Source organism: Thrips palmi, unplaced genomic scaffold (genome assembly GCF_012932325.1).
Source record: "Thrips palmi isolate BJ-2018 unplaced genomic scaffold, TpBJ-2018v1 HiC_scaffold_18, whole genome shotgun sequence".
NCBI lineage: Eukaryota > Metazoa > Arthropoda > Insecta > Thysanoptera > Thripidae > Thrips > Thrips palmi.
Genome location: NW_023144627.1, coordinates 21,238,208 through 21,266,025, shown reverse-complemented (window position 1 = coordinate 21,266,025; position 27,818 = coordinate 21,238,208). Strand labels below are relative to the sequence as shown.

Sequence of the window (27,818 nt, the reverse complement as noted above, 5' to 3'; positions counted from 1 at the left end):
TTGTCTTTATTTTGTAGCGTTTGCGGAGCTTCAAACTGAAATGACTGACCTTACCGGTGACCTTACACTAGGTGGTATTCCATTCTTGGATTACCGAACCTATGCCATGAAAATTCTGTTCCCCAATATGGACGACCATGCTGTACTTCAATGGGAGCGACCAGAATTGCACAGGAAGGAAAAGGGTCTACGTTTGTTTGGACAGCTCATCATGAACAAGACATTCCTTCTGCTGTTCATCCGAACGCTTGAGAGCAACAGATACTTCTCAATGAGAGACAGAGTAAACGTTGCATCACTGATAATGGTAACTCTGCAGAGCAAGATGGAGTATTGCACAGACATTCTGAAGACTCTCCTTGCGGAACTCATTGAAAAATGTATGGAAGGAAAGAGCCACCCTAAACTTCTTCTCCGTCGAACTGAGAGTGTCGCTGAGAAAATGCTGTCAGCTTGGTTCACATTCTTGCTTTACAAGTTCCTCCGTGAGTGTGCAGGAGAGCCTCTTTACATGCTGTTCCGTGCAGTCAAGTACCAGGTGGATAAGGGTCCAGTTGACGCTGTCTCCTCTGAAGCTCGTTATTCATTGAGTGAAGAAAAATTGATTCGTCAGTCAATTGATTTCAGAGTCATTGTAAGTGATTACCTTGTGAACCAATCCTTTCATTTTCCTCCCATCCTTATTCTGTGTTCTAATGACTGTTTGTTTTGTTTTACAGACGGTGTATGTATCAATTTCTCAGCAGGCTGTCTTTGTCACTGGGCTAGATCCAAACACCGAAAACGTAATAGTGAAGGTTTTGGATTGTGACACCATTTCCCAAGTGAAGGACAAAGCTTTAGACACAATTTACCGAGCCATACCATATTCTCAACGGCCGAGACGTGAGGACCTTGACTTGGAATGGAGGACAGGAACTTCTGGACGACTTATCCTTTATGATGAGGATGCAACTACCAGACAGGAGGGAGAGTGGAAGAAGAGGAATACCCTGAATCACTATAGAGTACGTGACCTTCTTTGAATGTAATCAGGAAGTGGCTGCATTAATCCATGCAACCTGTAATCATCATCTATTTTCACATCTCTAATTAATTTATACTTTATTTGTGTCCTCAACAGGTGCCTGATGGTGCTCATTTAAGTCTAGTCTCAAAACAATCATCCATCTATAATTTGTCTATTCTATCAGAGAAGCCAGATAAGTCTCACAAGTATGAGACTTTGAATCTCTCTAAATTTAGTTCTCAAAGTCCACCTCTTAGTCGTGCGACTTCACCATTAAATAATGACCACGACAGTGGCCTTAAGGTATGTATAGTTGAGCTTTTCTTTGGCATTCATCCCTCTTTTGGCATTTTTTTTTTCCCCCTTTTTTTGTTTGTATTAATATTGGTCATATTTTACTCCTGTTTTTTCTACAGACATGGCATTTAGTCAAGCATCATGACACTGATGCTCAGAAAGAAGGAGAGAGAGGAAACAAGATGGTGTCAGAAATTTATCTTACCAGATTATTGGCAACCAAAGTAAGTCCTACACACTTCCATTTTTATTTATTCATCTATAAATAAATTTATTTATTTATTTATTTATTTATCTGCCTCTAACTTACAATGACTTAATCTTTGTTTTCTGCTTATGTGAACAGGGCACCCTTCAAAAGTTTGTGGATGACTTGTTCGAGACAATATTTAGTACCGCCCACCGAGGATCTGCTCTCCCTCTGGCAATCAAATACATGTTTGATTTCTTAGATGACCAAGCCCTACAGCATGGAATCTCAGACCCAGAGGTTGTTCACACATGGAAGAGCAATAGGTAAATTTCTTATTAACTCAATCTCCTATTTGTTTTTATGTTTTGTCCTGTGCTCAAGTAATTTATGTATGCATTCCTCTCATTTTTCTAGCTTACCACTCCGGTTTTGGGTGAATCTAATTAAGAATCCTAACTTTGTGTTTGATATTTACAAGTCAAACATTGTGGATTCATGTCTATCAGTTGTCGCTCAGACATTCATGGACTCGTGTTCCACTTCAGATCACAGGCTTGGTAGGTTCATTCAGATTGTTGCATTGATCATGCCTCACAAACAATTTTTCTGACAAAAGTCTTACCTTATTTTTGCGGTTTCTTACAGGCAAGGACTCTCCTAGTTCCAAGCTGTTGTATGCTAAGGACATTCCTATCTACAAGGAGTGGGTCGAAAGGTATTATGGTGACATTAAAATGATGCCAGCAATATCTGACCAGGACATGAACGCCATGCTTGCAGAAGAGTCAAGGGTATGTAACAAACTTTGTGTCACTCTTGTTTCTTATGATATGATTTACTTAATTGCAAACATTAAAATAAAATATTGTTTTTCAGATACACACTCAAGAATTTAACACGAATTGTGCTCTACATGAGCTGTACACCTATGCCATAAAATATAATGAACAACTCACTGTAACACTGGAAGAGGACGAGTTCTCCCAGAAGCAGAGATTGGCCTACAAATTTGAGCAAGTGCACAACATCATGGCAGCGGAGTCGAACCCCTGATGGCGACCTAGCCCCGGGCTGGGGCCGCAGTCTAACACCGCCACGCTGGAACTGCGCTGCTAAGCCTGGGGCGCGAAGCGTCCTCCCCCCTGCATCTGAGCATCGACTGTGTCATTGAAACCAGTGTTAATCTCAGTGCGTGTCCCCACACCTCTCTGGAGCGGTGGGTGTTTACAGTATGCTGTTCCACTATCAAACTGAAATTCTCAGCAACAGCTTTAAAGTACAAACATATTGATGAATAGATGTGGACAGTGTGCTTTCTATTGTCGTCCAAATACATTGACGTGGCAATGTATATTTTGCTCAATCGTTGTTAAAGTTGCAATCAGGACACTTTCCAGGAGTGCCTGGACGTGCGTGTGATGACGTGTGCAGAGCAACAGACATGGATGCGATGCGTTGAGGCGAACTTGCCATAATTGTGTTGTGTGATTCATCCCAGTATCACAAACTGTGTAGGATTGACTCTCTCTATCAGCTTGATCTTTTAATGCAATATATGCGGAACATTATCATTTTTTACTGTCTCTCACTACTTCCCTTTCTAAATTAAATGTTAATGTCTTCCAAGCCTTGCATCCTTCCTCTTTCCATTCATTCATTCCATTAATGAATATGTGTGTGTAGCTAGCAATAAAACTAAGCTGCCGTAATCAAAATGAAGATTTGACTGAAGTATGCAATGTGCATGAACAAACTTGTCTCTCAATTCTTGGTTGTGTTTCTTTATCCTTAGGGGTGTGCAAGCTTTTGTGTGTTACACTTATTAATTTCACTTATCGGCTAGATATTATGTTTGACTGTGTAGTCTGCCATAAGTTTTTAAATTCATAACTCATTGGATAGTAAATGTGACAGAACTCTGATGAGAAAGCTTTGATAACAATTTTTCATCAGCGTTTTGTAGAAGTAGTCGTTGCTCAAGTCAAATGTAAGACGCTATGACTGGTGCCCTTTGCTTGTTTTTTTTTTTACCTCTGTTGTTTATCTATATTAATTTACTACTCAAGTATTATGATCTGGTGTATGCCATCCAAATGCATTTTACACTCATTGCAATTTCAACATTCCAGTGTAATTCTGAGTGTGTGTGTTCATATGTATGCAAGAATGTTACGCTTATTGGGAGACATTTTTTATATACCTTAGTCAATACAAGTATTTCTCATTCAATCTGCCAGATAAAATACTTTGTGAAAATGTAGATATGTGTGTAGTAAATGTTATGTAATATCAGGCCAAAGGGCATTAGTCATAAGGATCTTTGTGATTGTCTCATTAAGCAGAAAATGCTCTACAAAAATTAATACTATCTGTTAATACTCAAGCTACGCATCTGTGTGTCTTTGGCAAATGATGTCAAGTTTTGCACACCCTTTCCTTCTCCTGTATTAAGTGTTGACCAATAAGGCCACTGTGTGTATTTGTGTAATTGATATGTCCCCCGTCCCTGTGTAGTAGCGCCCAGCTGTAGCTGCGGAATCAATGTTTTAATGTTCCAAAGGTGTGGAGCAAAGGGATATATGCATATCCTGTGTCTCTGTAACCTTTTGTATCTACCAAAGTTATCAATATGTATCCTCAATTTTATGCTTTTTAAAACTTTCATTTTGAGATTAAGCCATACCTGGCCCATATAAAATACTCCAATAATTTTTATTTCCTGTGGAACACAACCGATATGCTGATTGTATCATTAAGACTGGATATTTTTAGTTATTTCAAATTTTAATGAAATGTGATTAACATGATGTGTGACAAATTGTCAAGGGAGGTCACGTCATTCAACAATCCTATTGAAAATACAGCTATATAATGTATTACTTCTGTAAATATATTTTGTTTTTAACTTTAGTTGTTAAATGTCGTGGATCTATTGTATGAGCTTTTATTACCTGTTTGAATGAGTGGATCTCCCAAATCATCACATGAACATTGTTTTATCCTGTCAGTGTTTGAGTATGCTCAGTGTTTTGTCACTATAAAGGAAAGCAATTTTTCATGTAGTACGTTTTTTATTTCATACCATTCCCATAAATGCACTTTAGACTGACTGTAGAGCTCAACAACCAACACGGGAAAAGTCATTTTCACACCAAATAAAATGTGTCAAAGATCACTTGGCATACATCATGGTTTTTTACCGTTTCGGGACAAAGTTAAAAATAGACCAAATTCATTCATAGGTAGGCAACCACAGGTCCACGCCGCTCCAGAGCTCGACTGGCGTCATGGTGCAAGTAATTTTCACGCGTTAGCGCCCGGGGGTTCGCAGGTGAAATGAATGTAGAATAATGCCTTTAGGTTCAGTTTAATTTACAGGATTTGTTAAATAGAACATAATCAACTTACAAAAATACACGTCCACTTAAAATAATTATTTTGTACTAGATACACTAGGCTTAGTCTATCGTCTACGATGATATAAATAAATAATATGCATTCTTGACAGCTTCTGCTTACAGGGTTGACTTAGAATAATGGACTTCTAGTTTAATTACTGGAAGCTAATTGGCATAATTTCATATGCGTTATAGAGATGAGGAAAAACACAAATTCATTGGTCATGAATTAAAATCCTCACCATAAAATTCAAAAAGTATGTTAAAGGAAGAATCTTTTGACTCATCAATTTATCAAAATTAACATTCTAATATCACTGTGTGTGACCAGCACATTTTATGATAAAATTCAGCATAGCACCTTCCATCATGGAAAAAAATTTAAATATTAAACAGAAATTCTGTTAGTATGATCTAATACCCACAAAAGTGAAAAGGTATTCACAAGGTAAAGAGAGAATACTGTACATAGAGGAAAACTACAATAAAATGAGCATGGATCTGTTGGATGATAACATCATGAATGAAATAGTACAGGGCAGCACTTCCCATAAAACAGCTCCTGATAAACAGAGATATTTGTTTTTTGAAAAAGTGTTTGAATGGGAAAGGGCCTACTTTACATCTGACTCCAAAACAACAAAAATGGCTTCTTACAGTAGTAACACATCACAGCATAATCTTTTTTGTTTTAAAACCGATAAATTAGACAACTATGTTTTAGATAGCATTGAAATTAATTCACTCATACATTCACACATCCTTCGTTTCCCCGATCACTCTCACACTCATTCAATCATGCTTTCATTCATTAATACATATTAGTAAAACAATAAAAAATAACAATTAAAACACACACTATTTCTTCACATGACAAGAGCAAGCATCAAGGTAGTAGACCTTTGGGAAATACTCCTATTTCATCACAGCCAACGAAATCGTTGTTGGAAAGCACACAGCGACATTTCCGACTAGCTCAGAGAGAGAGTAGCCGCAGTGCTGACGTTTCCGTCCATCCATCCCGCTTTCAACACCAAGTGCCAAAGAGTGGTAACCACGGCTCGAATACTGGGGGAGTTTCGCCGCACACAGGGTGGGAGTGACGTCATCGACTCGCGTGAACGAAGTCGGCAAAGACTTGGCACGGGGCGCGTGCAGCAGCGCCTTAGTACAGCGGCAGCTCGCACAGCTTGTTGTGCACGGCGATGGCGGCGATGGCGGAGGCGGAGATGCCGATGGCGTCGCCCACCGAGGACATGGCCATCGAGAACTCCCTCTTCTCGGGCGCGACCTGCGGGCAGTCACGGAGACGGTGGCGGTGAGTTCACGCCCTACGCACAGTGGATTTGCCGGAGGACCGGTGGAGGCAACCAAAACTCTAGCCGCGTTTTGAGCTCCAGAGTCGCTAAATGGGACTCGAACCGAACGTGTGACCCCACCAATGGTTTCCTCGTTCGGAGAGCAATCCATTGGTGGGGTCACACGTTCGGTTCGAGTCCCATTTAGCGACTCTGGAGCTCAAAACGCGTCTGGAGTTTTGGCCACCTCCACCGGTGTGCTGGCCCACTGTGCAACGGCAAGCCCTTGGCTGGGGCTAGCTGGGGCCGCGGAGCCCCTGCGATGCTCAGGGTGGGCCGGCCCGCAACACAGCCCTGTGCCCCGATTGCCTAACCGCCAGGCGTTCAGGAGGCTCCACACTCCGCGCCTCACTTACCTCCTTCGAGATGTAGAAGTACGTGTTGACGTAGGCGCCCCCTCCCAGTAGTCCCTCCAGCAACACCATGGCCGCCACGACCCAGGCCGAGCTGGAGAAGCCGTAGATGGCCTCCAGGGTGAAGTATATCACGTTCACGCCCTGGGCACACGGACACAGGTTAGGTTAGGTTAGGTTAGGTTAGGTTAGGTTAGGTTAGGTTAGTCTTTAGAGAGTGCTGCTTACCTGCAGGGCGGACAGGATCCAGATCTTCTGGATGTGGATGTAGCTGCCCGACGAGCGGGAGATGAACACGCCGACCTGGTACACGACCTGGAAGACCTCGTAGGCGTGGGTGACGCCGGGCAGAGTGGGGTAGTGGATCAGCTCGTACTGCGGGGGAAAAAAACAACACCGTTACGACAAGGCGGCGAGAATCGAACACGCGGCCGCCGCACTAAGCGCAGCGTCGCTACCACCGCGGCCGCCGAGGCGGGTGTGGATGCTCACCAAGCCCTGGTTGATGAAGTACTCGAAGAAGTACACGAGCGTGAGCGGCACGATGTACTTGAGCAGTGGCGGCACGTCGCGCAGCTTGTCCACGAAGGAGGCCCTGGTGGCCGACACCGGCACGTCGTCGTGCACCTTGACGATGACGGGCTTCTCGCCCGAGGCCACGGGCTCGTCGTCGGCGCTGTCCAGGCGGGGGTGCACCATCAGCACCCAGAACCTGTCGGCACAACACGTATTACTACTGCGCCAAGTCGGTCTCCGCATCGCCGCCTTGCAGTGCGGGACTCACGTGAGGGCCATGATGAAGGGCACCACGGTCATGACGAGCAGCGTGTCCCTGGGACTCAGCACCAGCTTGAGCAGCAGGAAGGAGGCCGCGCCCAGCACGCCGGCGCCGCCCGTGCCCGACGACCACATGGTGATGACCGTCCTGGAGGAAGGCGAGAGCGTTACTACGACACACATTGGGCAAGACCAGCGGAGGCGGCCGAAATCCCGGACGGGCGACTTACTTGTCCTTGAAGAAGGCGGTGTAGGCCAGCAGGGACACCTCACCGAGGCCCGAGGCGATGGACATGCACACCACGCCCGTGAGCACCACCCAGAGCTGCTGCGCCATCGCCACCAACACGAAGCCCGCCAAGTTCAACACGATCACGGCGGACATGCGCGTGCTAAAATAAAATCAAGTCAAAAGTTAGTTGGTTTCATTCAAGAAAATTGTAGAGTGTACACACAGAGGACAGCCAGGAACTTACTGTATCCAGAGCGGGAAGAACGGGGAGATGAACTTGATGAAGAGACTGGGCAGGATGTCGGCGAGGAGGATGGCCCCGGTGGAGAGTTCGTTACACTCTCGGGGGCCGGGGATTTTTTGCGCCTGTGAAGTCAGATCACTCATCGTTAACAAATTTATTCGCATCGATTTGGAGGGTTGGAAAATGCCAGCAATTTGAGCGTGGGCCGGTGGAGCCGAACAAAATCCCGGACGCGTTTTGAGCTCTAGAGTCGGTGAGTGGGACTCGAACCGGACATGTGATCCCACCAATGGATTGCTCTCCGAACGAGGAGTCCATTGGTGGGGTCCCACGTTCGGTTCGAGTCCCATTTAGCGAGCTCTGCGCACGCGTCTAGAGTTTTGGCCGCCTGCGCCGGTCTTCCGGCCCACTGTGCGGCGGCGCCAAGCCTACGTCGGGGAGGAAGCTGCTGTCCAGGATGGTGGTGGCGGCGGAGAGCATGATGACGTAGCCATAGTTGTTGCACAGCCCCAAGATCCAGTAGGCGGAGAGGATGCGGCGGCGCGCGCTGGGCGTCGACAGGTGGCTGGCACTGCCCACCAGGGCCGAGGTGGAGGCGGCGGAGGCCGAGTTGGGGATGGGCGCCCCGGAGGCCCGCTTCGGGTCTGCAGGGACAGAAGGCATTCGAGTCAGGACGAGTGGCCATCTCAAAGGCATCGGAGGCACTGCGGCCAACTGGCGGCGTTCGCACGGCGCGCTGCATGTTTGCACAAGTGTGGGAAAAAATGTCACGATCGGCTGATTCCGTTATGAGCTTCTGTCTGTGAGTGTGTTCGTGAGACCAGTCGCAGGCATCGGCTCAAATTGCTTCTGACCAACGACTGACCAAGGGAATTCCCCAGTCGCAAATTTACGGCAGGTTTGCGGGAAAATTCAAAAAACCGTCCGAAACAAAACTCAGCTGCCCTCGTCAATATTTTGGGTAGAAAAAATTACAAAATTAGCAAATTTGCGAAAAGAAAAGATTTCAAAATAGTCGTTTCTACCACTGAGTCGGAATAACAGAGGCCTCGGAAAGGTGGGCGCGCCGCCACACTAGAAGTCCAGCCGACGCGATAGCAAATTTTACGAGTCTACCTGCCACCGATTGTCGGCGTGGCGTGGCATGGCGTGCCGTGCCCGTGACCAATCAGAGGCGGTGGCGTGGGCAGCGGCAGGCAAACGCCAAAATGACGAGGAATTCACCCGGCACGGCACGGCACTACCCCGCGCGCCAGGGATTCCTAACTATTTACAGCAGACTCGGCAGCCGGAGTGACCACGAAAATAACGAGAAATTCGTCCTGCAGAGCACGGCACGGCACTACCCCGCGCGTCAGGGGCCTCTGGAACTACCATTTACACTGACCGACACCGACTTGGCGATACCCCGCGCGCCAGGGTCCTCTGGATTCACCATTTACACCGACTTGGCACTACCCCGCGCGCCAGGGACTCACACCTGTCGCGTTGTAGACTCGACGCGTGGTCCTCCGCTCCAGGGCCATGCCTTTTCCCTTTCGCCAGTGGTGGCACAAGAGCCCCAACGAAATTAATAAAAAGAAAACAGAGAACGAGAGAGCTCGAGCGAGCGACTGCCGCGAGAGAGCGCCCTACCCCCAGCCTAGCACCCCTCCGCTGCTTCGCGGCACCAACCCCCGCGAGGCCCCGTCGCCGATACCACTGCCCGATAAGCCCTTTCGGACGACGCAGGGTATCGAACAGCAGTCGCACTGCCCTATCATTTTCACAACACACTTGCCATCATTTTTTCGAGTTTGTTTATACTCGATTACAAAAAAAAAATTGGCCAAAATACCGCAGCGAGTGCACCGACATATGGCCGGTGTGTACACTGTACGCGACGCGATAAAGAACTCGCAGTGCACCGGCACTCACGCAGTGTGCCGGCAGAGTCGCCATGACGGCGCAGGCGGTAAAAGCGTAAAAAAGCGTCATCGCACGCGAAGATCGAAAGAGGCGTGACTGAGACTGTCTGGTGTCGAGAGACAGCGTTCCAATTCAAAACACCACCAAAAACACTGTCGCAGAAAGCAGAAATGCGGAGCACTCCAGCAAACGACGCACTGGACAGACGACACACACACACACACTCGCACTAGGAAGTAAACAAACAAACGCACACACACACACGCACACACAGGCTTTGTCACTGACCGCACGGTAAGGCTTGGTACATGGCGGTGCGCGGTGCGACGGGCGATCCGTGTGATCCGGCGGGTCGGGCCGTTAGCTAAACATTGACTGACAAGTCGGCCATGCCCGAGCTCCGACTCCCTGCCTCCCTGGCCGCCGCCGTCACCGCCAGGGCACCGCCAGGGCACCGCACCGCCGCCGAGATCGGAGCGCCGCCCCCCGCCCGCCCCCCTCGCCTCCGGCTTACCGCTGCCCCCCGCCCCCCGCCCCCCCGCCTCCGTGGAGCCGCGACCCCAACGGGTATCACGGCGCGGGGCTGGCAATGCTGGCAATCGTTGCACAATGTCGTTCAACCGGGAGAAGAGTCCGAAGGGAGGAGTAGGGACTCGCGTAACAGGAGTAACGCGATGGGCGAAAATTACACTGTCACTTTACAGGCACTTCCAGGTGCCTCCAGGTTCTTGCAGGCGCTTCCAGGAGCTTGCAGGTGCTTCCAGGCGCTTCCAGGCGCTTCCAGGAGCGCTTCCAGGCGCTCGCAGACACTTTCAAGGACTCGCTCCAGGCGATCGGCTCGGAATACGTACTGACCATGGCCCGGCAGACGAAGACAGACGACGCGACAAGACGCCAAAGGCGAAGCCAAAGGCGCCGTAAAACGCGACGGGGGAATTCCATGAAAAGGAGCAGACATGGGGAATGCAGTGCACCCACTACGCCCTGTACTCAGCACATACAGTGCACTGCGCCGGGCCGAGGGGGCGCCGCCTGGGCCGCGTACGAGGCGGCCCTGGGTGGGAGCGAGGCGGACGCACAGTGGGCCAGAAGACCGGCGGAGGCGGCCGAAACTCTACACGCGTTTTGAGCTCCAGAGTCGCTAAACAGGGCTCGAACCGAACGTGTGTCCCCACCAATGGATTGCTCTCCGAACGAGGAATCCATTGGTGGGGTCACACGTTCGGTTCGAGCCCCATTTAGCGACTATGGAGCTCAAAAGGCGTGTAGGGTTTCGGCCGCCTCCACCGGTCTGCTTGCTGGCCCACTGTGGGATGGGCCAATTGGCGATATTCGCACGCAGCCCGCTCGTTGTGCGCACAGCGCGGCCCGCGTCGTGACAGTGTCGTGACAGTGTGGTGGCCGTGTCACCTGCCAATAGCCGCGAGGGGCATTAATTACAGGTGTTGGCGAAAACCACAGCCTCCGCGGCGAAGCGGCGAAGCAGCGAAGCGGCGCCAGTGCCCCGGAGCGTCCCCCGCGGCGGCGCAGTGTCACTGTCCGCCGGCCCGCGCTGTCTGTCTCTCTCGCACCCTTACGGAAGGCCCCGTGAGTGCGAGAGAGACAGAGCGACCCCTTCGGCATCAGGTGGCAGACCACCTCCAGACGTCCTCTCCAGTCTCCAGCACAACGCGGACCTCCAGACGCAAAAGCCCCGATGCACCAGTGCACCAGTGTCGAAAGGGTGGCCAACCCCTGCCTGCCTAGGCCACATCCGGGCTGAGGTTGGCCACCCTTCCAACACTGGTGCATCGTGGGAATTTTCACAGTGGGCTAGATTCGTATTTGCCAGTGCAGCAGTCGGCGTGCCCGCCAGTCACGTGCTGCCAACCGAGACAGCCGAAAACGAAGCGGACGAAGCGAATCTCAAGTCGAGTGTAATTGGCAAGGCTGCTGGTGGCGTGCACGGCTCACGCGAGGCATTGCACCACTTTTGCACTTCTGCCCGGGGGCCATGACGAGCAAAAAAAAAAGCGGTCCACCCCAGTGTTCGAACCCGGCACCCCGGGTGGAAGGATCTGCAGTTAAAACTATATGACAAAACAGGAGTTTTTCTGTTGTAAAATGTATTGTTTTAAGTGAAAAAAAAATTAAAAAATCAAGAAGTTGAAAGTAACTTTTAAGAGAAAAAAAATTGTAGTTAAACTGTAGTCAACTGCAGTAAAACTGCAGTTTAACTATGCAAAAACTACCAGTTATTTGGAACAACTATAGTTTCTCCCTCATTTTCGAGCTAGTTAAACTGCAGTCGAACTGCAGTTCAACCTTAGTTTCGAACAACTTAAAAGCCATTTGAAATAACTAGACAGAGAGTAGTTGGGGTTCAGTTTTCGAAAAGAGAGTGAAAATTCAAAATAGAGCCTCAGCCCTGTTATCATTTTGCCACCTTAGGTGTTTTCAACCTTAGGTGTTAGTGAGTGGAGTCACCTCCTCTCGGAGTTGATCACTCGTAAAAAATATACTTCGCATCGAGGACTGATGCACTTGAAGGCACAGCGATCGGAGCCTAACCAAACTACGACCCGTAGCCGTACTCGAGAGGAAAGTTGTACTCAAAGTTATTTCCCTAATATTCCACCTATCGAGGTCAATCCTTTTGTGGTAGAGTCATAGCATCTCAAATATTTGCCCTGCACAGAGTTTGACCCAAAAATATTCCTCTGATCGGCTGCAAGAACACTTTTAACTCGAAGACGTAAATGATGCGACACTAGCGCCACCTAGCGGATGATGCACTAAGTGTCCATTTTTGCGGTAGTCAATATGCTTTGCTCCAACTTCACTCAACGAAAGTGTTATTAAATACTACTAGCATGTTATATTATGTTTATTTTAAAAAGGGTATATGAAGGACTTAACAGAATTACTTTGATTTAGATTTAATAAAAAAAAATCAAAACTAAGAATTTTTCTACATCTTTTAAACTACAAGCAATTTTAGAGTAATCCTATGTAAAGTTGTAGTCCTCTTCATGACAAACTTGCATTTTATTACCAATTTTAATTTTAAACTGTCAGTATAAAAAATGTAAGCGCAAAATATTTTGGACCTTTGCGACAAGTCAGTTTACGTAAACTTGTCGCAGACTTAAGGTTACTTTGTCTCTCTAGGGAGGCTAACTTTAAAAAAGGGGAAACTTGCATAAATTTTTAAACATCGAACAACTATACCATTTAAAGTAAAGCCAACTGTATTAGCTATAAACATTAAACGTTTGCTTTTAACCTTTCAACGTAAACCTCATCTGCTTTAAAAGCAATGAAGCAGCCACTGTAATTTTGAGTTCCCCTAGTGGTATGTAACTTTTACTTGATACAACTAGAAGATTGCATAAGAAGTAAGGGAGAGTGGGGTAATTCCGGACGTTTTTTTTCTTTTTGGTCTTTGAGCTTGAATATGCTTCTTGGGTCAAATGTTATCACAGGAGAGTAAAGTATGGACCTTTCCCTTCAAAATGATATACATGAAAGCCAAATCTCAGCAACGGTTAGAGAGATATAGGCGCCTAACAAAAGCCCTGCACGTGTCCGGAATTGCCCCAGGCTGGGGTAATTCCGGACGACCTATGGGGCAATTCCGGACGACCTTAAAATTTGACACTACTCGAGCTTACTTTCGCTTGTTTTGATGTGAGGCATGCTTTTAAAAGGCGTACAAGGACATTTGCTGCGAACTGAAGTGTTTGATTATTACTCAAAGCATATTATAAGGAATAGTTTCTATCAAAACCCCTAAATTGACAACAGTGTCTCGAGTAAAGCTCTTAAACATAGCTGCAATACTATTTTTCGTTCTTTCTTTGTCCTTCTGAACGGTGGGGATGCTTGTCCACAATTTTGAACCCACTACCTTAACATTATGCGGGAAATTGAAGTAAATAACCCCTCTTGTCCGGATTTACCCCACAGGTAGTGAAAACCTTTGATGTTCAATTGCGAGAAAACGGCGAGCCATACGAGCACTCCCGAAACGCCAAAGTAAAGTCCAATGACCATATAATATGATAAAATTTAAGTCATGGGACTGAACTCGACGGTAAGGTACGATAAGCACATGGAAATACGAGGAAAAGATGTAGCTTTTGCCTATTTTTGATGGTACTCAAATTTCGTGAAGCGACCACAGCCAAACGGTTTGACCTCCTTCCTTGGCGATTTGGAATTATCACATTTAACTGATTATCTTCCACTGTTAGGCGGGCTTTTGCGTTATCTTCACTCAAACCCAGTGAAAATCGAAGTGTCCGGAATTACCCCGTGTCCGGAATTACCCCACTCTCCCTTATGGAAACGTACTAGTTTTGAGACATAACTATCAACGTTAGTATGTCGATAAGAGAATATGTTTAAAATACATACTAAGTACGGAAACATACTAGATGAGAGACAGTTTTTGAATATTTATTTTCAGCAGTCGCTTTACTTCCAGAAATGGATATTAAGTAAATTGTAAATGAAACTTAAACTGAACCTCCAACTGAACTTCAAATCAACACTAAAACAACATTGTGAACTGACAGAAAACTACAATTTCAACTGCAAAGTGGAATTGTATTTAGTCTTCAGTTTCTTTTTAAAACTAACTTTAGTTCGGGAACTGCAGTTTAGGTACTGTAGTTGAAACTACAGTTTAACTAAAGATCCTTCCACCCGGGACCCCGCCGGCGCCGGCCTGCAGGTGCGGGATGCCGTTGCCTGGTCCGCGCGAAATACTCATACGGGCACGGCACTGCCACGGCGCGGCTAAAAATAGCCCGCAAAAGGCGGCCGAAGCGCGAAAACGCGAAAACAAAAACAATATCCAGGCAATAAAAGTTCAAAACTTGACTCGACAGTTGTGACGCATACGGACCGGACCGGCGGCACCAACCTCGCCTTGCGAATGGTCCGGTCTCGGTCCCCTCGGTCCCCTTCCGATTATCGCTTTCTCTCTCTCTCTCTCTCTCTCTCTCTCTCTCTCTCTCTCTCTCTCTCTCTCTCTCTCTCTCTCTCTCTCTCTCTCTCTGCGTCTATTTTCGGCCCGGCGATAACGCGCCACGCGCGGGGACCGAAATATATCGTCCCCTTTACTACTCATTCAAATTGGTCGATAAGTCCGATAGCGTCCTTGGACCCGCGACATCCCGACTCGATTACTCGAAGTAGAGAGTAAGTTTCCACTCGTCCTATCGCCACACCGCGCCCACCCCGTCGCGACGTGGGGCAGTCGCGGGTCGCCGGGTGGAACCTCTACAAGTGACCCAATCGATTCGTTTATCGCCACCCTGGTTGGTTGGGGGTAAATATTAAACAAAACAATCTTCTCTTTTTGTGGCGGCGGGCCCGGCCGGCCGGCCCCTCGGTGTCGGGGTCACAGGGAAGTATTTACCGCCACAGCGTCGCTCTGTCTCTCTCGCACTCGCGGGGCGTCCCGCAGGGGTGCGAGGGGGACACAGCGAGGGAGGCTGAATCGGACTCGCAGGCTGAGAGTTGGAAGGTCGGGGTGTACCGGGTGGACGTAGCGCCACTCTGCCAGGCTCCTCCAGAATTTTTAGACCAATTTGCGTAAAATATTTAAAAGAAAAACTCCGCAACGAACTCTGAAACGTTCAAAAAAGTTTCTCAAAACGAACCCTTTAAACGGCATCCTTGGGGATCCTGGGACGTGGCGAAAGAGCACGCACAAGCCGGGATGTGGGTTACATGGCGAAATCCGCTTACGTGGATCGGCACGGCCGGCACGGCCCCCTCCAAATTCTTTTGTCATAAAAGTCGAGTGACGACCAGGAAAGGCGGGGAGAGACTCTTGCAACCGGGTTCCGATTCCCTCCATTCTTGTTTGCGGGCTTCGGGCCGCAAGTGCGTTGACTCCGTTGACTCCTCGGCTCCGCAGCGCGTCCGCCTCCTCTTTGAATGACGCCCTCTCGGCCAATCATAGCCCTGCCTGCAGGCCGGTGGACTTGGGGGGGCTAGTCCGAAGGGGGACGAGTCTGACGCACTCACTCCTCGTGTAGTTTCTAGGCTCTGCGCTCTACTAGAACCGCAAACAAGAATCGCTCGGTCTCTAGGGCAGGATCAAGTCGGCGCGCCTCTGCACCGTGTGCCCCATATCTCTCTCTCTCTCTCTCTCTCTCTCTCTCTCTCTCTCTCTCTCGCACCTACGGCAGAGAGATGTGTCTCCAGGCACTGCAACTCACGACGAGGCGAGAACTCGGAATTCCGTCATTGTCCGGATTGGAAGAGCGTCTATTTTTACCCTAGACTGGCGTGACCTGGGCAGCACAACAGTTCAGCGAATCGCTCTCCTCGGTGTCTCGACGTCTCGACCGAGCTCGACACAGACGCCGCCGAACTCACCCAACCAATCAATTGCCATGCATCGCCCACGTGAGTCTATTTGACGTAACAACCATTACCGTCGGTTGAGAGATTATCGGGATGCGATAACCGACTACACAAGTCTCCAGCGCCAAAACTCGTTCAAAATTTTCTCTTACCTCATTGTAAAAATCTAAAAATGTCATTTTATATAACTTTATTTTTGGAACTCACGTGGGAGGGTACTTGCTTCAAGTGTCGAAACCGCTGAGACTGCGTATTTTTCCTCTCCCAGTATTTCTCCACTATCGCCTCCAAATTGGATTTCTGTCCGATTAGAATGGCGAAATGGCACCGAGCCTTTTACTCGTTTTATTTTTTTCTTCCCCTCGCCAGACGGAACTTCCCCACCCCACAAGTTATAGACCCGCACTTGTGTAATTGCGATATCGAGATGTGGCAGTGGGGTATCGAGGTATCGAAGTGGGGTATCGAGGAATCGAAGTGGCCTACCTCCGTCCCCGGAGATGGTGTACACGTCGGTTTTCCTCTCGCCCTTGGGGTCGACCCGCTTGTTGGCCAGGTCGCCTGCAAACAGAGAGAGAAAGAGGGAGACGAGATAATTAGAGAGTGTGACAAAGACTGCTCAGCTCATCGCGAATGAAAGGAAAGGAGAGGAAAACGGAGACAATCGTGTCAAAGACCTCGCTACCGAAGAGATGTCCACCAAGCGGACTCTTTGGGGGTGGGGAGGGTCCGTTAAAACTTCCCGGAAATATTTTTTTCAAAAAATTAAGAGATTTTGTAAGAGGAGAAAGTGACCAATTTTTTCAAAAATTCCTATATTTTTTCGTGTCACACACTCAGTGTTCATTAAGCTGACACTTCCGAAGAGTCAGAGGGCGTTGCGGATGTGACGTGGTTTGTGCAGAGCACGCGGCAACCGACTCGGTGTTGTTGTTGTTTGTTGTCGCGCTGCACGTGGACCGCGTGGAACCACGCGTCACTACACTGCGACTTGCAACTGTGTTACACACTGCGGCACTACTACACGCGTACACGACACACCCACGCCACGCCCGCGGGAGGGATGACGCTTACAGAGGAGTGACGTTCGCGGCGTATACGCAAATGCCATGACATTGTCGTGATGTATCGACTCGATATCTCGAAATATCGACTAAGTGTCTCTCGAAACGGAACCAGATTTCTTTTCTTCCACCAAGTCTTCATCTTTCCTTGCAATTTTTTGTTTGTAAGATTTCAGATTTTTTTCTGTTTTTTTTTTTTTTTTTTTAGCGAGCAGGTGCGACGCTTGTACCCGTCGTGACGTACCGGGAAAGCCCGCTCCATAAATTCAGTAAGACAGTCGTTGAGAGAGAGGCGAAGGTTCCCGCGACAATGCGACGGCCCACCTCAGCCTGCGTGCTCGGCAACTCCTTGTACGCCAAGCGGCGAGCGGAGGCTGCGACTGGAAGGCTGCCGGAGGTTTGGGTTGCCTGCCCACCGGGCGCAGCCCTGGCGCAGCCAGCGCGAGGCTCGCGAGGCGGCAGCCCGCTGGGTAGGCAGCCCATCCCACTCAGTGGCGCAGCGCCGCACAGTGGGCCAGAAGACCGGTAGAGGCGGCCAAAAACTCGGACGCGTTTTAGAGCTCCAGAGTCGCTAAATGGGACTCGAACCGAACGTGTGACCCCACCAATGGACTCCTCGTTCGGAGAGCAATCCGTTGGTGGGGTCACACGTTCGGTTCGAGTCCCATTTAAGGACTCTGGAGCTCAAAACACGTCTAGAGTTTTGTCCGCCTCCACCGGTCTTCTGGCGGCCCACTGTGCGACGCCGCCAAATAGAAACCAGAGAAATTGCCGCAGTTCCTGCTACGTGTCGAGGCTGGCCGTGTCGCGTTAGCGCCGCCGGTTCGTCGGAAAAGCAAAAGCGCGTTTCTCGCCGAGAAAAACTGAAAAACTGCCGTTGCACAAAGTCACAAAGCGGCGCTCTTCTCCGACGGCCGTTTCTCCGACGCGGTTTCTTCCGCCCGTTTTTCCGGCCAGACGCATAAAGGCTGTCGACCGATCCGCATCCGCTACACTGGAGGCGAGGCGCTTCTGCGCTTTTTCGCGCGTTTCCAGTGAGCTGGTCTTGTTGATGCACTGCAGGGGCAGCACACTGGAGCGGGAGCCTTACCGCCTCTCTTTCTGTCTCCCCCCCCCCCTCTCTCTCTCAGTGCGCGTGGCGCGGGCGTGCCGCGAGTGCGAGAGAGACGGCCTGCAGGGACTCGAAGGTCGCGGCCAGCGCGGCCAGCCAGCGCGGCCAGCCAGCGCGGCGTGCGGGTGTTACTCTGTGACGTGACGGCGAGACGTGCCGGCCGCTGTGACACGAAGCGACAGCCGGACAGCCAGGACTGCCGCGCATAGTGGATGGAGCTTCTCGTGGGTGCGAGAGAGACGGAGGGCCGTACCGACGGCGGGCATCCCCCCCCCCCTTTCCTTCCGTGTCGCCCGGAACTGGTTGACAGTGGTCACGCCTCGGCGAAGGGGACGCCCTTATGTTCCGTGCTCGGCGACGCCGTTTCGGGGACCGCGGCACCCACGAGGGACCGCGTACCACGTGGCCGGCAGTGCGGGCAGTGCCGCTGGCGAGGGGCCAGCGCACGCGTGCGCACGCCTGCAGTGTGCACGCACCGCCGCGCCGCCCGACGCGCTGCTCGGAGGGGAATGACTGGACGCGCCGCCCGCCGTGCCGTGCCATGCCGCCGTGCCCATGCCGAACTTGGCGGGACGCCGCGACGCCGCGACGCCGCGACGCCGTGCTGGAGCGGACCCAGGGGGCGTCGCTGCGTCGCCGCCCAGCCTGCCCACTAGGCAACTTCTCGCAGTGAAGCCAGGATGTTGCCTAGCAGGCAGGCTGAGGTTGGCCACCCTTCCGACACTGGTGCCTCGTGGGGACTTTTCCCTACTTTGGCAAAGCACTGCTGGGAACGACGCACTAGGAACGAAATGACAGTTCGGCGCTGTGACGCGCTGACGAACGCTTCCGCCAGCCAGCAGACCGATTCCGAGAGTCGTTTGCGTCGCTCTGTCTCTCTCGCACCTTTACGGGACAGCCCGTGAGTGCGAGGGAGACAGCAGGCCGCCGGGCGGGCGAGGTGGAGTGTTTTCGGTGTGTCGCCGCCGAAGGGATCTTGACAGTTATACTGTTGTGTCTGGCATGGCAGGCCGCTGGCGGGTCTGGCGGCTACGTCCGACACTCTTCCGGAATACCGGATCAGGATCCAAACAGTTTAACGGCGAAAACCTAGGCTAGGACGGGACGTAAACGACCTTGTGCCTCCGCGGTTCGAACGACACCGCCAAAAAGAAATGAAAAAAAAAATGTTTGGATTTTACGAGGAGGTACTTTGTAAACAGACGGCAGCCGGAGGCCTTCGGAAATCCTGAGCGATTAGTCGATTGGTCGATTTGCCTAAATCGCCGCGACAGGCCTGCTTCGGCGTTCAGTCACCTCACTGTAAGCGTCGCCTTTAAACTGCGCCTTAGTTCGGGAAAACGACAACAACAGTTGTGACTCTAGTCGATTGGTCGATTTGCCTAAATCGCCGCGACAGGCCTGCTTCGGCGTTCAGTCACCTCACTGTAAGCGTCGCCTTTAAACTGCGCCTTAGTTCGGGAAAACGACAACAACGGTTGTGACTCTAGTCGATTGGTCGATTTGCCTAAATCGCCGCGACAGGCCTGCTTCGGCGTTCAGTCACCTCACTGTAAGCGTCGCCTTTAAACTGCGCCTTAGTTCGGGAAAACGACAACAACAGTTGTGACTCTAGTCGTATGTTGCTGTTTTTTCTTTCAGTGGAGTTCGACGGTCTCGTCGTTAGTTAGTTAGCTCTTGTTCGATTACCTCGTTTGCTTTCACGCCGAAGCTGCCGACGCCGAGGAGGTTTCGAGTCGTCAGAGAGTTCGTCAACTTGACTTTTTGACGCGGGAATTATAAAAAGGAAATTTCCCCGAATTTTCTTTTTTAAATTTAAAATTTTACAGTCGTGGTCCTGCACAGCAGAGCCGCCGCCTGCGGTGCTCGACATAGACCGCTCTGTAACGCCCCGGTGTTCGGCGGGCCAGCCTACCCTCGACTTCGCAGGGGCTCCAGCCGGCTGTCAAATGGGGTTGTTGTCGTTGTTGTTTGACTCGTGTGTAAAGTGACACTGCGTGACTGCACAACGACACGTTACGAGCTCATCTTTGGCCCCTTGATAAAGGCGGGAGGACACACCCACTAAGCAAAGCGAGCAAGGTATGCATCGCCTTGGCCCACCTCGCCTTGGCCAGGCTTCGCGCTGATTGCAAACGCTCCGTCTGTCTCGCTCGCACTCGCGGGGCGCGCCCGTGTGCGCGAGAGAGACGGTGCGTTCGGCCCGCAGTGAGGATCGAGATAAAAGTGAGAGTCATTAGCGCGGCTCGCCCATCAAGTGGTGAATAACAGTGGTGCGTCTCGGAGCGGTCTCACCGAAAGCGGGACAAAAGTTGGCATGTTTCACAGTTTTCACGACATGTTTGACAACGCACAGCGTGCAGATTCGAATGTCCCAATTTCAACGCACATTTGCCTTACACTTTATTCGGTATTTTTCTTTTAAATTTCCAAAGGACCGGCTTTGCGATAAGGTGCGGCGACTAGTGGGCGATTAGGGAAAACAGCTGTAATCAATTGCGTGACGTGCGAGCTGAGGCACTGTAGGGACACTATTCGCAGGACAGACCGAGGGGTGCGGAGCACCCCCCACTTAGCACTGCAAAAATTTTAAAAAAAGTTCAGTCACAGCGACCGAAACTTTTTTTAGTTATGTTGACTGTGAGGTTCTTTCTTGGTCGATAGCTTATCATTGCTGAGGAAGTCCACCCAATTTTAGTCAATTCGATGAGATTTATTTTTTGGCAAGGAGGGAAGTCCCTTATTTGCAGACAGAACCGCGGTATTCGCAGTGGGGTGTCGTGGCAAACCGACCGCGCGTTCAAATCACCGACGCACTCGCAGATTTAGGACAAGGAAAATCAAATCAACTGGAGCCATGGAAAATCGTCAAGAGGCAGGATGAGAGTAGAGTGGGAAAAACGTATTAGAAATCCCCCAAGGGAGATAAATCACAGCAATTTTGTGACGATGGTTACATCGAATTGACTTTATAAATCTGATTTGAATTCCTTAGTGACGTATGGTAAGAAAGTACTACCCTACCGTCAACACAACTAAAACCAACATTTTTGGTCGGTTTGAATGAACTTGTTTATGCAGTGCCGTGATGACAACAGCGGCCAGACAAACAGATGTTTTCCACTCACCGGTCATTGTAGCGTTGACGGCTGGGACTGCGCGCTGGGAGGCGAGTACACTGACTAGGACTGACTAGGCGGTGTCCGAGGACGACGGCACCTGAACATCAACACAACTAAACTGAGAGCTGCTCTGCTTGGCAGTTTTGCGCGCGCCACGCGGCATCCCGCCCCGCCCCGCCCCGCCCCGCCCCGCCCTAGTGGGGATGAGATATGCAGGTGGCGGCAGGTGGGGGCGGGGCGGGGCGAGGAGGAAGGGGAAGCAGAGGCCTCTTCTTTATCAGTGTACGGTCAATTGTCTGCCAGGTGCGGTGGATGCGCTTTTTGCCAAGCGACAGTCTCTGAGAATAACGTGTCCAACATCTTTCCAGAATTACTACTGAGTGCGGCAAAATTCCAGTACAACAAGAAAAAGTAAACTTCTTTGGCATTTTAACTTAAAATTTCACAATTTTAATTTTTGCAGTCTAATTTTTAGACCTCTTTTTCTTGGCTTAAAAAACTCTTGAGTTTTTTCCCAAGATGACTGTATTTAAAAAAAAAAAGGCTTTCTAGGTCTATTAAAGCAATTTTTCTCAAGGAATTTTCAAGGGTTTCAAGGTAATTTTTGAAGGATTTGTGACAGGGCCTGTGTTTGTCGCGTGGGGGGGTCAAAGTCAACACTGAAGGGTCCCCGTGGGCGCAAGGCTTGCCTCGGCCGGGCGCATGGCATAAATGAGTTTGGCAGGATTTACAACGCGATAGTGTTCGAGTGTAGTGGCGTCCGTGCCGATAGTGCAGCACGGCCAGCACTAAGAGGCGGTCTTGCCAACACCCCAACACCCCGGTGAGGTCGACCGCCAGGCAGGACCCAGCGTTTCGCCCTCTTCCTCGTGTCTGAAAATTAAAAATTAATTTTTCATTTCGATCTCTCGATCTGTTTTGGCTAAAAAATAATGGAACACGTGTCTCCGGCGTTGAATCTAAAATGCCCCACCAACAAACCCAGCGGGCGCCTGTGGGCCTCTGGGTCCGTGGGCCTGTAGGGTCCCCGCTAAGGACGTACTAACTGACTGTTGACTAGAGGCGGTCCCCGCTGGTCCCCGCTTCACCACGCATGTTATTCGCACGGCGAGCCTCACTCCCACTATCCAGCGCTCCTATGTCTGGCGGTCTCGGCCGGTGGTGCCGGCGGTGCCCTTCGGGGCAATCCGAGCGAGTCGATGAACCCAGACGATCGCAGCATCGCCACCGTTTCCCATTGACACACTCAAAACACCCATAAACTGGAATAAACTGGAAAGGAAATGGGGAACACGGGACACAGCACCTTCCGGACAACACAGGTGGAACTCACACACTGATGGGACACACTCACACACACACACGACACACACACAGACGACGCGTGCCGCTCCACACGTGTCGTGGAGGGCTGCGTACCGCGTCCACCGCGTCACCGCCGCTACGTCCCCCCCTTTGGGCGCGAAGCGCGAACGCAAGGACGGAACGCCACAGCGGACGCCCCACCCCACCCCGCCCCACCCCGCCCCACCGGCCGCGGACTTTTCCACGAAGCATCCCTCTCCTCTTCCGACTGGACGCCGATGCATTCCAATCACCGAATTAAAAACCCTCCCCGCTCGGTAGATGAGCACGTACATCGTGATGGCGGCGAGAAGGTTGCGCCAAACCGACAGAAATACAATGAAAAGTTCCGGGCAGTGGCCGCGTCCTTTTCACTTTAAGTAGCAGTGTGGTGTTTGTTTGAATCGTCACTCGAATCGTCACGAGAGGACCGCGGGCATCGCCGGGCATGCGATGCTCACATCGAGACCGCCTCACGTGACACGAAGGGACCAGCCGGGACCAGCCGGCATGCATGCGCACCGCGCCATTTTTAGATTTTTAAAAACAATCTTGGAAATTCGCGAAGAACTGTTGGGGAGAAAAGTTGCCTCCAATCTTCGAAAAATTCAAAACCCGCCAATTTTTTTGTTATGAGTTTTCTGCAGGTATTGTTTTTCTTTTTGTTTTGTATTTTTTTTTTTTTTCAAAAAAATCTTTTGAAAAACGGAGTTTTTGGAAATTTCCGAAGGAGCTTCAAAACGCATTCTCCGGGATTTTTGAAAATTCATTTTTGTTCTAAACAGTGCAGTGAGCAAAGAGAGTGGTGACGGCACGGCACTGCGAAAGACCGTAAGCGTTTTATCACTCCGTGCGAAGGAATAGCGATGAACGCGGTACGAAGACGATGCCTCCTGAAGTGTGAAGCGTGTCCACCAGCAGCAGAGTCGTTTTCGTCGCTCTGTCTCTCTCGCACTCATGGGGCGTCCCGTGTAGGTGCGAGAGAGACAGAGCGACGACTCTCAGTCTGCAGGACGGACGGTCTAACCACTCGTCGCGGCGCTTAGCGCTGCCCCGATTTACTTGTCACAGTTATGACAAATTCCGTACAGTCGCCCAATCCGACAGACAGCAGTGATTCCCTTTTTGCGCTCTGCGCTTCGCTACCGCGGCAAACGCCGTGCAAAAGCCGTGCAGAAGCGTTTGGCTTCCGGTTTGTTTGTTTGGACGAGGCGCCGCGGCTCCGCGCCACTCCGTGCGCGTGGCCCATTTGACCACTCGCCGCCATTGTTCTTGCGTGGCCGAAAAGGACGCGCGGCATGGCACCAACGAAAAACATTCCACTCATGTCTGTATTTGACTGGAAAATGTCGTTTGGAAACAATAAAATTAATTTTAAAGCTGAAAAGCGGGGAAAAGTTGCACCTGAAGAAGGCCAGGCTCGCCCAGCGCCACCTCGCCTGACAATGACCAGCGGAGCGGCGCCGTCTGTCTCTGTCGCACTCACGTGGAGCGTGGCGCCTGGGTGCGAGAGAGACAGACGCGGTGAACTTGGCCGCCTTCGCAGATAACACGAGATTCCCCGCCTGAGCCGTTTAATTGCTCGGCCAATGGCGGAATTAGCGGGCTTTGGGAGCGGTCCTCTCGAGGCGCTTTCTGTCTCTCTCGCACCTACAGGGGCGTCCCACGAGTGCGACAAAGACAGAGCGACGACTCGAAGCCGGTGAGCCGCGAGCAATCGCTGTGGTGGGGCGATGTTACTCGAGGAGCAGGTAAGTCACTTCCAAAACAACAACAAAACAGACAAATTTTTCTGAAAAACAGCAACAAGTTTGTTTCTCAGAGCGCTGTAGGCAGGCTGAAGTTGGCAACCCTTTCGACTGGTGCGTTGTGGGGGCACCAACTGCTCCGAGGATCCCTGTACAGGGCCAGAGGATTCCGCCAATGATGTGGTTCAGTGAGATAAATGCAGGAGAGTATTGACCGATGAGAGTCCCGCGGGACGCGCGCGTCGGCCCCGGAGTACCAGGTAGCGATAGCGGGCACATAACAACAAGGACAGTAAAAACTGTGTCAGATTCACGGCATGGCATTCTTTGGCGCCACGCGTTACGCCGACCGAGAGTCTGTCTCTCTCGCACCTTACGGGACGCCCCATGAGTGCGAGAGAGACAGACGCCCAGACGACGCGCTGCTCTCACACCGGCACGGCACCGACGACGCGCGCCAATGAGCGATTAATTTTTTTTCCTTCGGAGGATTACTTTTTTCCCCATTGTTTTAAAAGGCGTTAACGCATAACGCGCGCGGGGCGAATTCCTAGATTGCTCGACTGAAGGACTGGAGCGAGCGACTGGAGCGACCCCTGGCGGCAAGAAGGCAAAACCGCGTCGCATTTCGCCGCGCCAAGTTGCCGCCCAGTTTCACAACGATACCGGGGCGGTCTCTGCCTCTCTTGCACTCGAGAGGCGTCCGGTACAGGTGCGGGAGAGAGAGCGGCAAAAACGACTCTCGGAAGCAGTCTGCTGGGGATGGCCGCAGACAATCCTTGCCCCTCTTTCCAATCTCTCTGTCTATCTGACGGGACGCCGCTGTTCCCTCTCGCTTGTTTGCCTAGGTTACAGACGGACCCCCCGGAACAGATACTTGCAACACTTTGTGGCAAACGCGCTATCGCGGTAGCAGAGCTAGCAGAGCGACCCCGGCCGGGCCCTGCTACCCCGCGCGGACAGTTGTGGAGCCAGCGGCTCCTCCCGAACGTCGCTCTGTCTCTCTCACACCTCCACGGGACGCCCCACGAGTGCGAGAGAGACACAGCCGGTGCCTATCGGCCTTCCGTAATTGCTCCCAGAGAGGCCAAGGCTGCAGTCGCTATCAGAAGGCCGTATCACACCAGGTCGACGCGTCTGCCGGACGGCCGGACACATATCCAAGTTTCCCGCCCAAACTCACATTCAAGTTTCCCGCCAACTGCCAACTGCCTAGTTTCCCGCCAGTTGGCCAGCGCTGCTTCCGGGGTCAGGCACGCACACACCACGTGATCAAAAGGGGACTGCCCAAGAATAGCGTCAGACCCTTCGTGCGTTGATTCAGTTGAGTTAGGTTAGGTTAGCCTAGGCCAGAAGGCTTGCCATCGCCACGGTGACAGGGAGAGACACCCATAAACCCCAATCCCTATAATCGCATCATTGCAATGAATTCCCCACTTGGATGGCGGATGTGAAAATGCGCACCGACCGTTTTAGCACAAAGCCATTTGGCCGTCTCGCTCTGTCTCTCTCGCACTCGCGGCGCGGCCCGGCCACTTTAGCAAAGTGGCCTGCCTGCCTTGCCTGTCGCGCGACGAAGATAGCAGCCTTATTGGCATCATCCCCGACTGGCCGGGCGGGGCCTGCAGGGCCTGCAGGGCCTGCTGCAGCATGCAGGCGGGGGTCGGAGGGTCGGCCACCCCGGCGACGCATGTCCAGCTAGCTGCAGCTCCAACCGGTGGCAGGCGGATCGGGACCGCCGCGGGGAAGGGGAGGGGTTGGGGGGGGGGGGGGAGGGGGGAGGGATGGTGCGGCGGGGGTGGCCCACTTAGGATGCATTCCCTGGCCAGCAACAGACAAACTGCAGGACCAGTGAGTGTCAATCTGTAGTTTTACCAGCCCGTGTCACGTTGCTGGCCGAGACGAACATAATTTGGGAATCAAATTGACTTGAGAGCGTACACAGCATCTTCCGTCTGCGACGAAAATGGGGACAAAAAAAATGCTTGCAGCCGCCAGCCTAGCTGTCTTGTGACACTCGCACCCGTACGGTGAGTGCGAGGCTGGACATCGTGGGGATCTCATCCTGGGGATCACATCGTGCGGACGACCGAGCGTTTGCCGCCTACCAAGTCGCCACCAGTCGCCACACTGGCGCACTATAAAACTAAATCGGCGAATCGGCCGCGCGAACCGCGCCGAAACGCCACGCGCCACGCCATCTGGTGGCGGCGACACCAACAAGCGCCCCAAGCCAGTCAAATGGGGAGGTCTAGCGGCGAGCACCATCGCGCTGTCTCTCCCGCACTTGTAGAGGGGGAAGAGACAGACTGCGCGTGAGTGCAGTGCGTCCAGTGTCCAGTCCCGGACCAGAAAACACGCTACAATCCCGAATTCCGAAGGAGAATTACCTTCTAGAGCATCTCATTTTATTAGATAACAGGTCATTCATTCATTCATTCATTCATTCATTCATTCATTCATTCATTCATTCATTCATTCATTCATTCATTCATTCATTCATTCATTCATTCGTTCATTCATTCATTCATTCATTGACTGACAGACAGGTAGTGAAAGAGCCGAAGCGCAGGAAGACCAAGAAGACCTAGAAGACGGAGACCGCCTCGCCGGCCTCGCCTACCTCTAGCAAGGATACAAGCGCGGTGCTCGGTGTCTTCCGGTGTCTTGGTCGTGCTCCTCGAGGTGGCCGTCGTCCAGGTGGCCGTGGTGCTGTCTGCGGGAGGCGGCCGAAGGCGGGCCCTGGTCCAGCAAGTCCAGCTGCCCCAGCTTCGCCTGCACCGCGATCACGGCGAGTAGTGTGGCCCTGCCGGCCCTGCCTGCCGGGCTGCTGCCGTGTCGCGAATCCGCGGCGTGGCGCAGCAGGCCGACGCAGCGCTCTGTCTCTCTCGCACTCACGGGCCTGCCCGGGCCTACCGCGTCGGTGCGAGAGAGACAGAGCGACTGTTCGGCCAGGACAGGGCCCGCGTGGAGGGGGCGTGTTGGGATAGGCCTGGATAGGCCGGCCCTTGGGACGCCGCGCGCCTCGCTCTGTCTCTCTCGCACCCACACGCGACGTGCGCGACGCCCCACGAGTGCGAGAGAGACAGCTGCTGGACTGCTCCGGATGATTGCGCCCTTGACGAAATGGCGTCCCCCTGCCCCTCCCATCCAGGGGGAAGCACCCAGCAGGAGTACGGAAGAGTTGAGATGGGTCCCACTTCGGTTTTCCTTTCGGCAGTTGAAGTGATTCCGAGAGTCTTTTCCGTCGCTCTGTCTCTCTCGCACCGATGCGGAACGCCCCACGAGTGTGAGGGA

General features: G+C 51.4%; 2 protein-coding genes across 5 annotated transcripts in view; one reads left to right on the top strand and one right to left on the bottom strand.

Moving 5' to 3' along the window:
* LOC117645453 (plexin-A4) overlaps positions 1 to 4,561 on the top strand; it is a 142,237-nt gene extending 137,676 nt beyond the window's left edge. The window contains exons 12-19 of the mRNA XM_034385659.1: positions 18 to 634; positions 720 to 1,007; positions 1,124 to 1,312; positions 1,426 to 1,530; positions 1,653 to 1,822; positions 1,914 to 2,056; positions 2,145 to 2,290; positions 2,376 to 4,561. Of these exons, the coding sequence (XP_034241550.1) occupies positions 18 to 634; positions 720 to 1,007; positions 1,124 to 1,312; positions 1,426 to 1,530; positions 1,653 to 1,822; positions 1,914 to 2,056; positions 2,145 to 2,290; positions 2,376 to 2,552 (1,835 nt within the window). The 3' untranslated portion in view covers positions 2,553 to 4,561. The remainder of the gene's footprint in view (positions 1 to 17; positions 635 to 719; positions 1,008 to 1,123; positions 1,313 to 1,425; positions 1,531 to 1,652; positions 1,823 to 1,913; positions 2,057 to 2,144; positions 2,291 to 2,375) is intronic.
* A 289-nt stretch (positions 4,562 to 4,850) lies between these two features.
* On the bottom strand, positions 4,851 to 27,293 carry LOC117645454 (battenin-like). Of its 4 annotated transcripts, XM_034385661.1 has the most exons (11): positions 27,145 to 27,293; positions 21,436 to 21,526; positions 16,619 to 16,693; positions 8,294 to 8,505; positions 7,862 to 7,983; positions 7,616 to 7,777; positions 7,393 to 7,533; positions 7,101 to 7,320; positions 6,837 to 6,983; positions 6,612 to 6,752; positions 4,851 to 6,188 (listed from the first exon to the last, which is right to left on the bottom strand). In XM_034385661.1, exons 2-11 carry the CDS (start codon positions 21,440 to 21,442, stop codon positions 6,063 to 6,065), a joined length of 1,353 nt encoding a protein of 450 aa, XP_034241552.1. In that variant the 5' UTR covers positions 21,443 to 21,526; positions 27,145 to 27,293; the 3' UTR covers positions 4,851 to 6,062. The 4 variants fall into 4 exon arrangements, with proteins under 4 accessions (XP_034241552.1, XP_034241554.1, XP_034241551.1 ...); XM_034385663.1 differs by lacking the exon at positions 16,619 to 16,693 and having other exon boundaries at positions 27,145 to 27,292; XM_034385660.1 differs by lacking the exon at positions 27,145 to 27,293 and having other exon boundaries at positions 21,436 to 21,541.
* Positions 27,294 to 27,818: the final 525 nt, after the last annotated feature.

What these genes read in the sequence shown, in the direction of transcription:
- LOC117645454 (XM_034385661.1), bottom strand. An exon ending in TTCTTCCCGCTCTGGATACA is followed by an intron (nt 7,778 to 7,861) that starts GTAAGTTCCTGG and finishes ATTTTATTTTAG; the next exon opens with CACGCGCATGTCCGCCGTGA. An exon ending in ACCGCCTTCTTCAAGGACAA is followed by an intron (nt 7,534 to 7,615) that starts GTAAGTCGCCCG and finishes GCCTTCCTCCAG; the next exon opens with GACGGTCATCACCATGTGGT.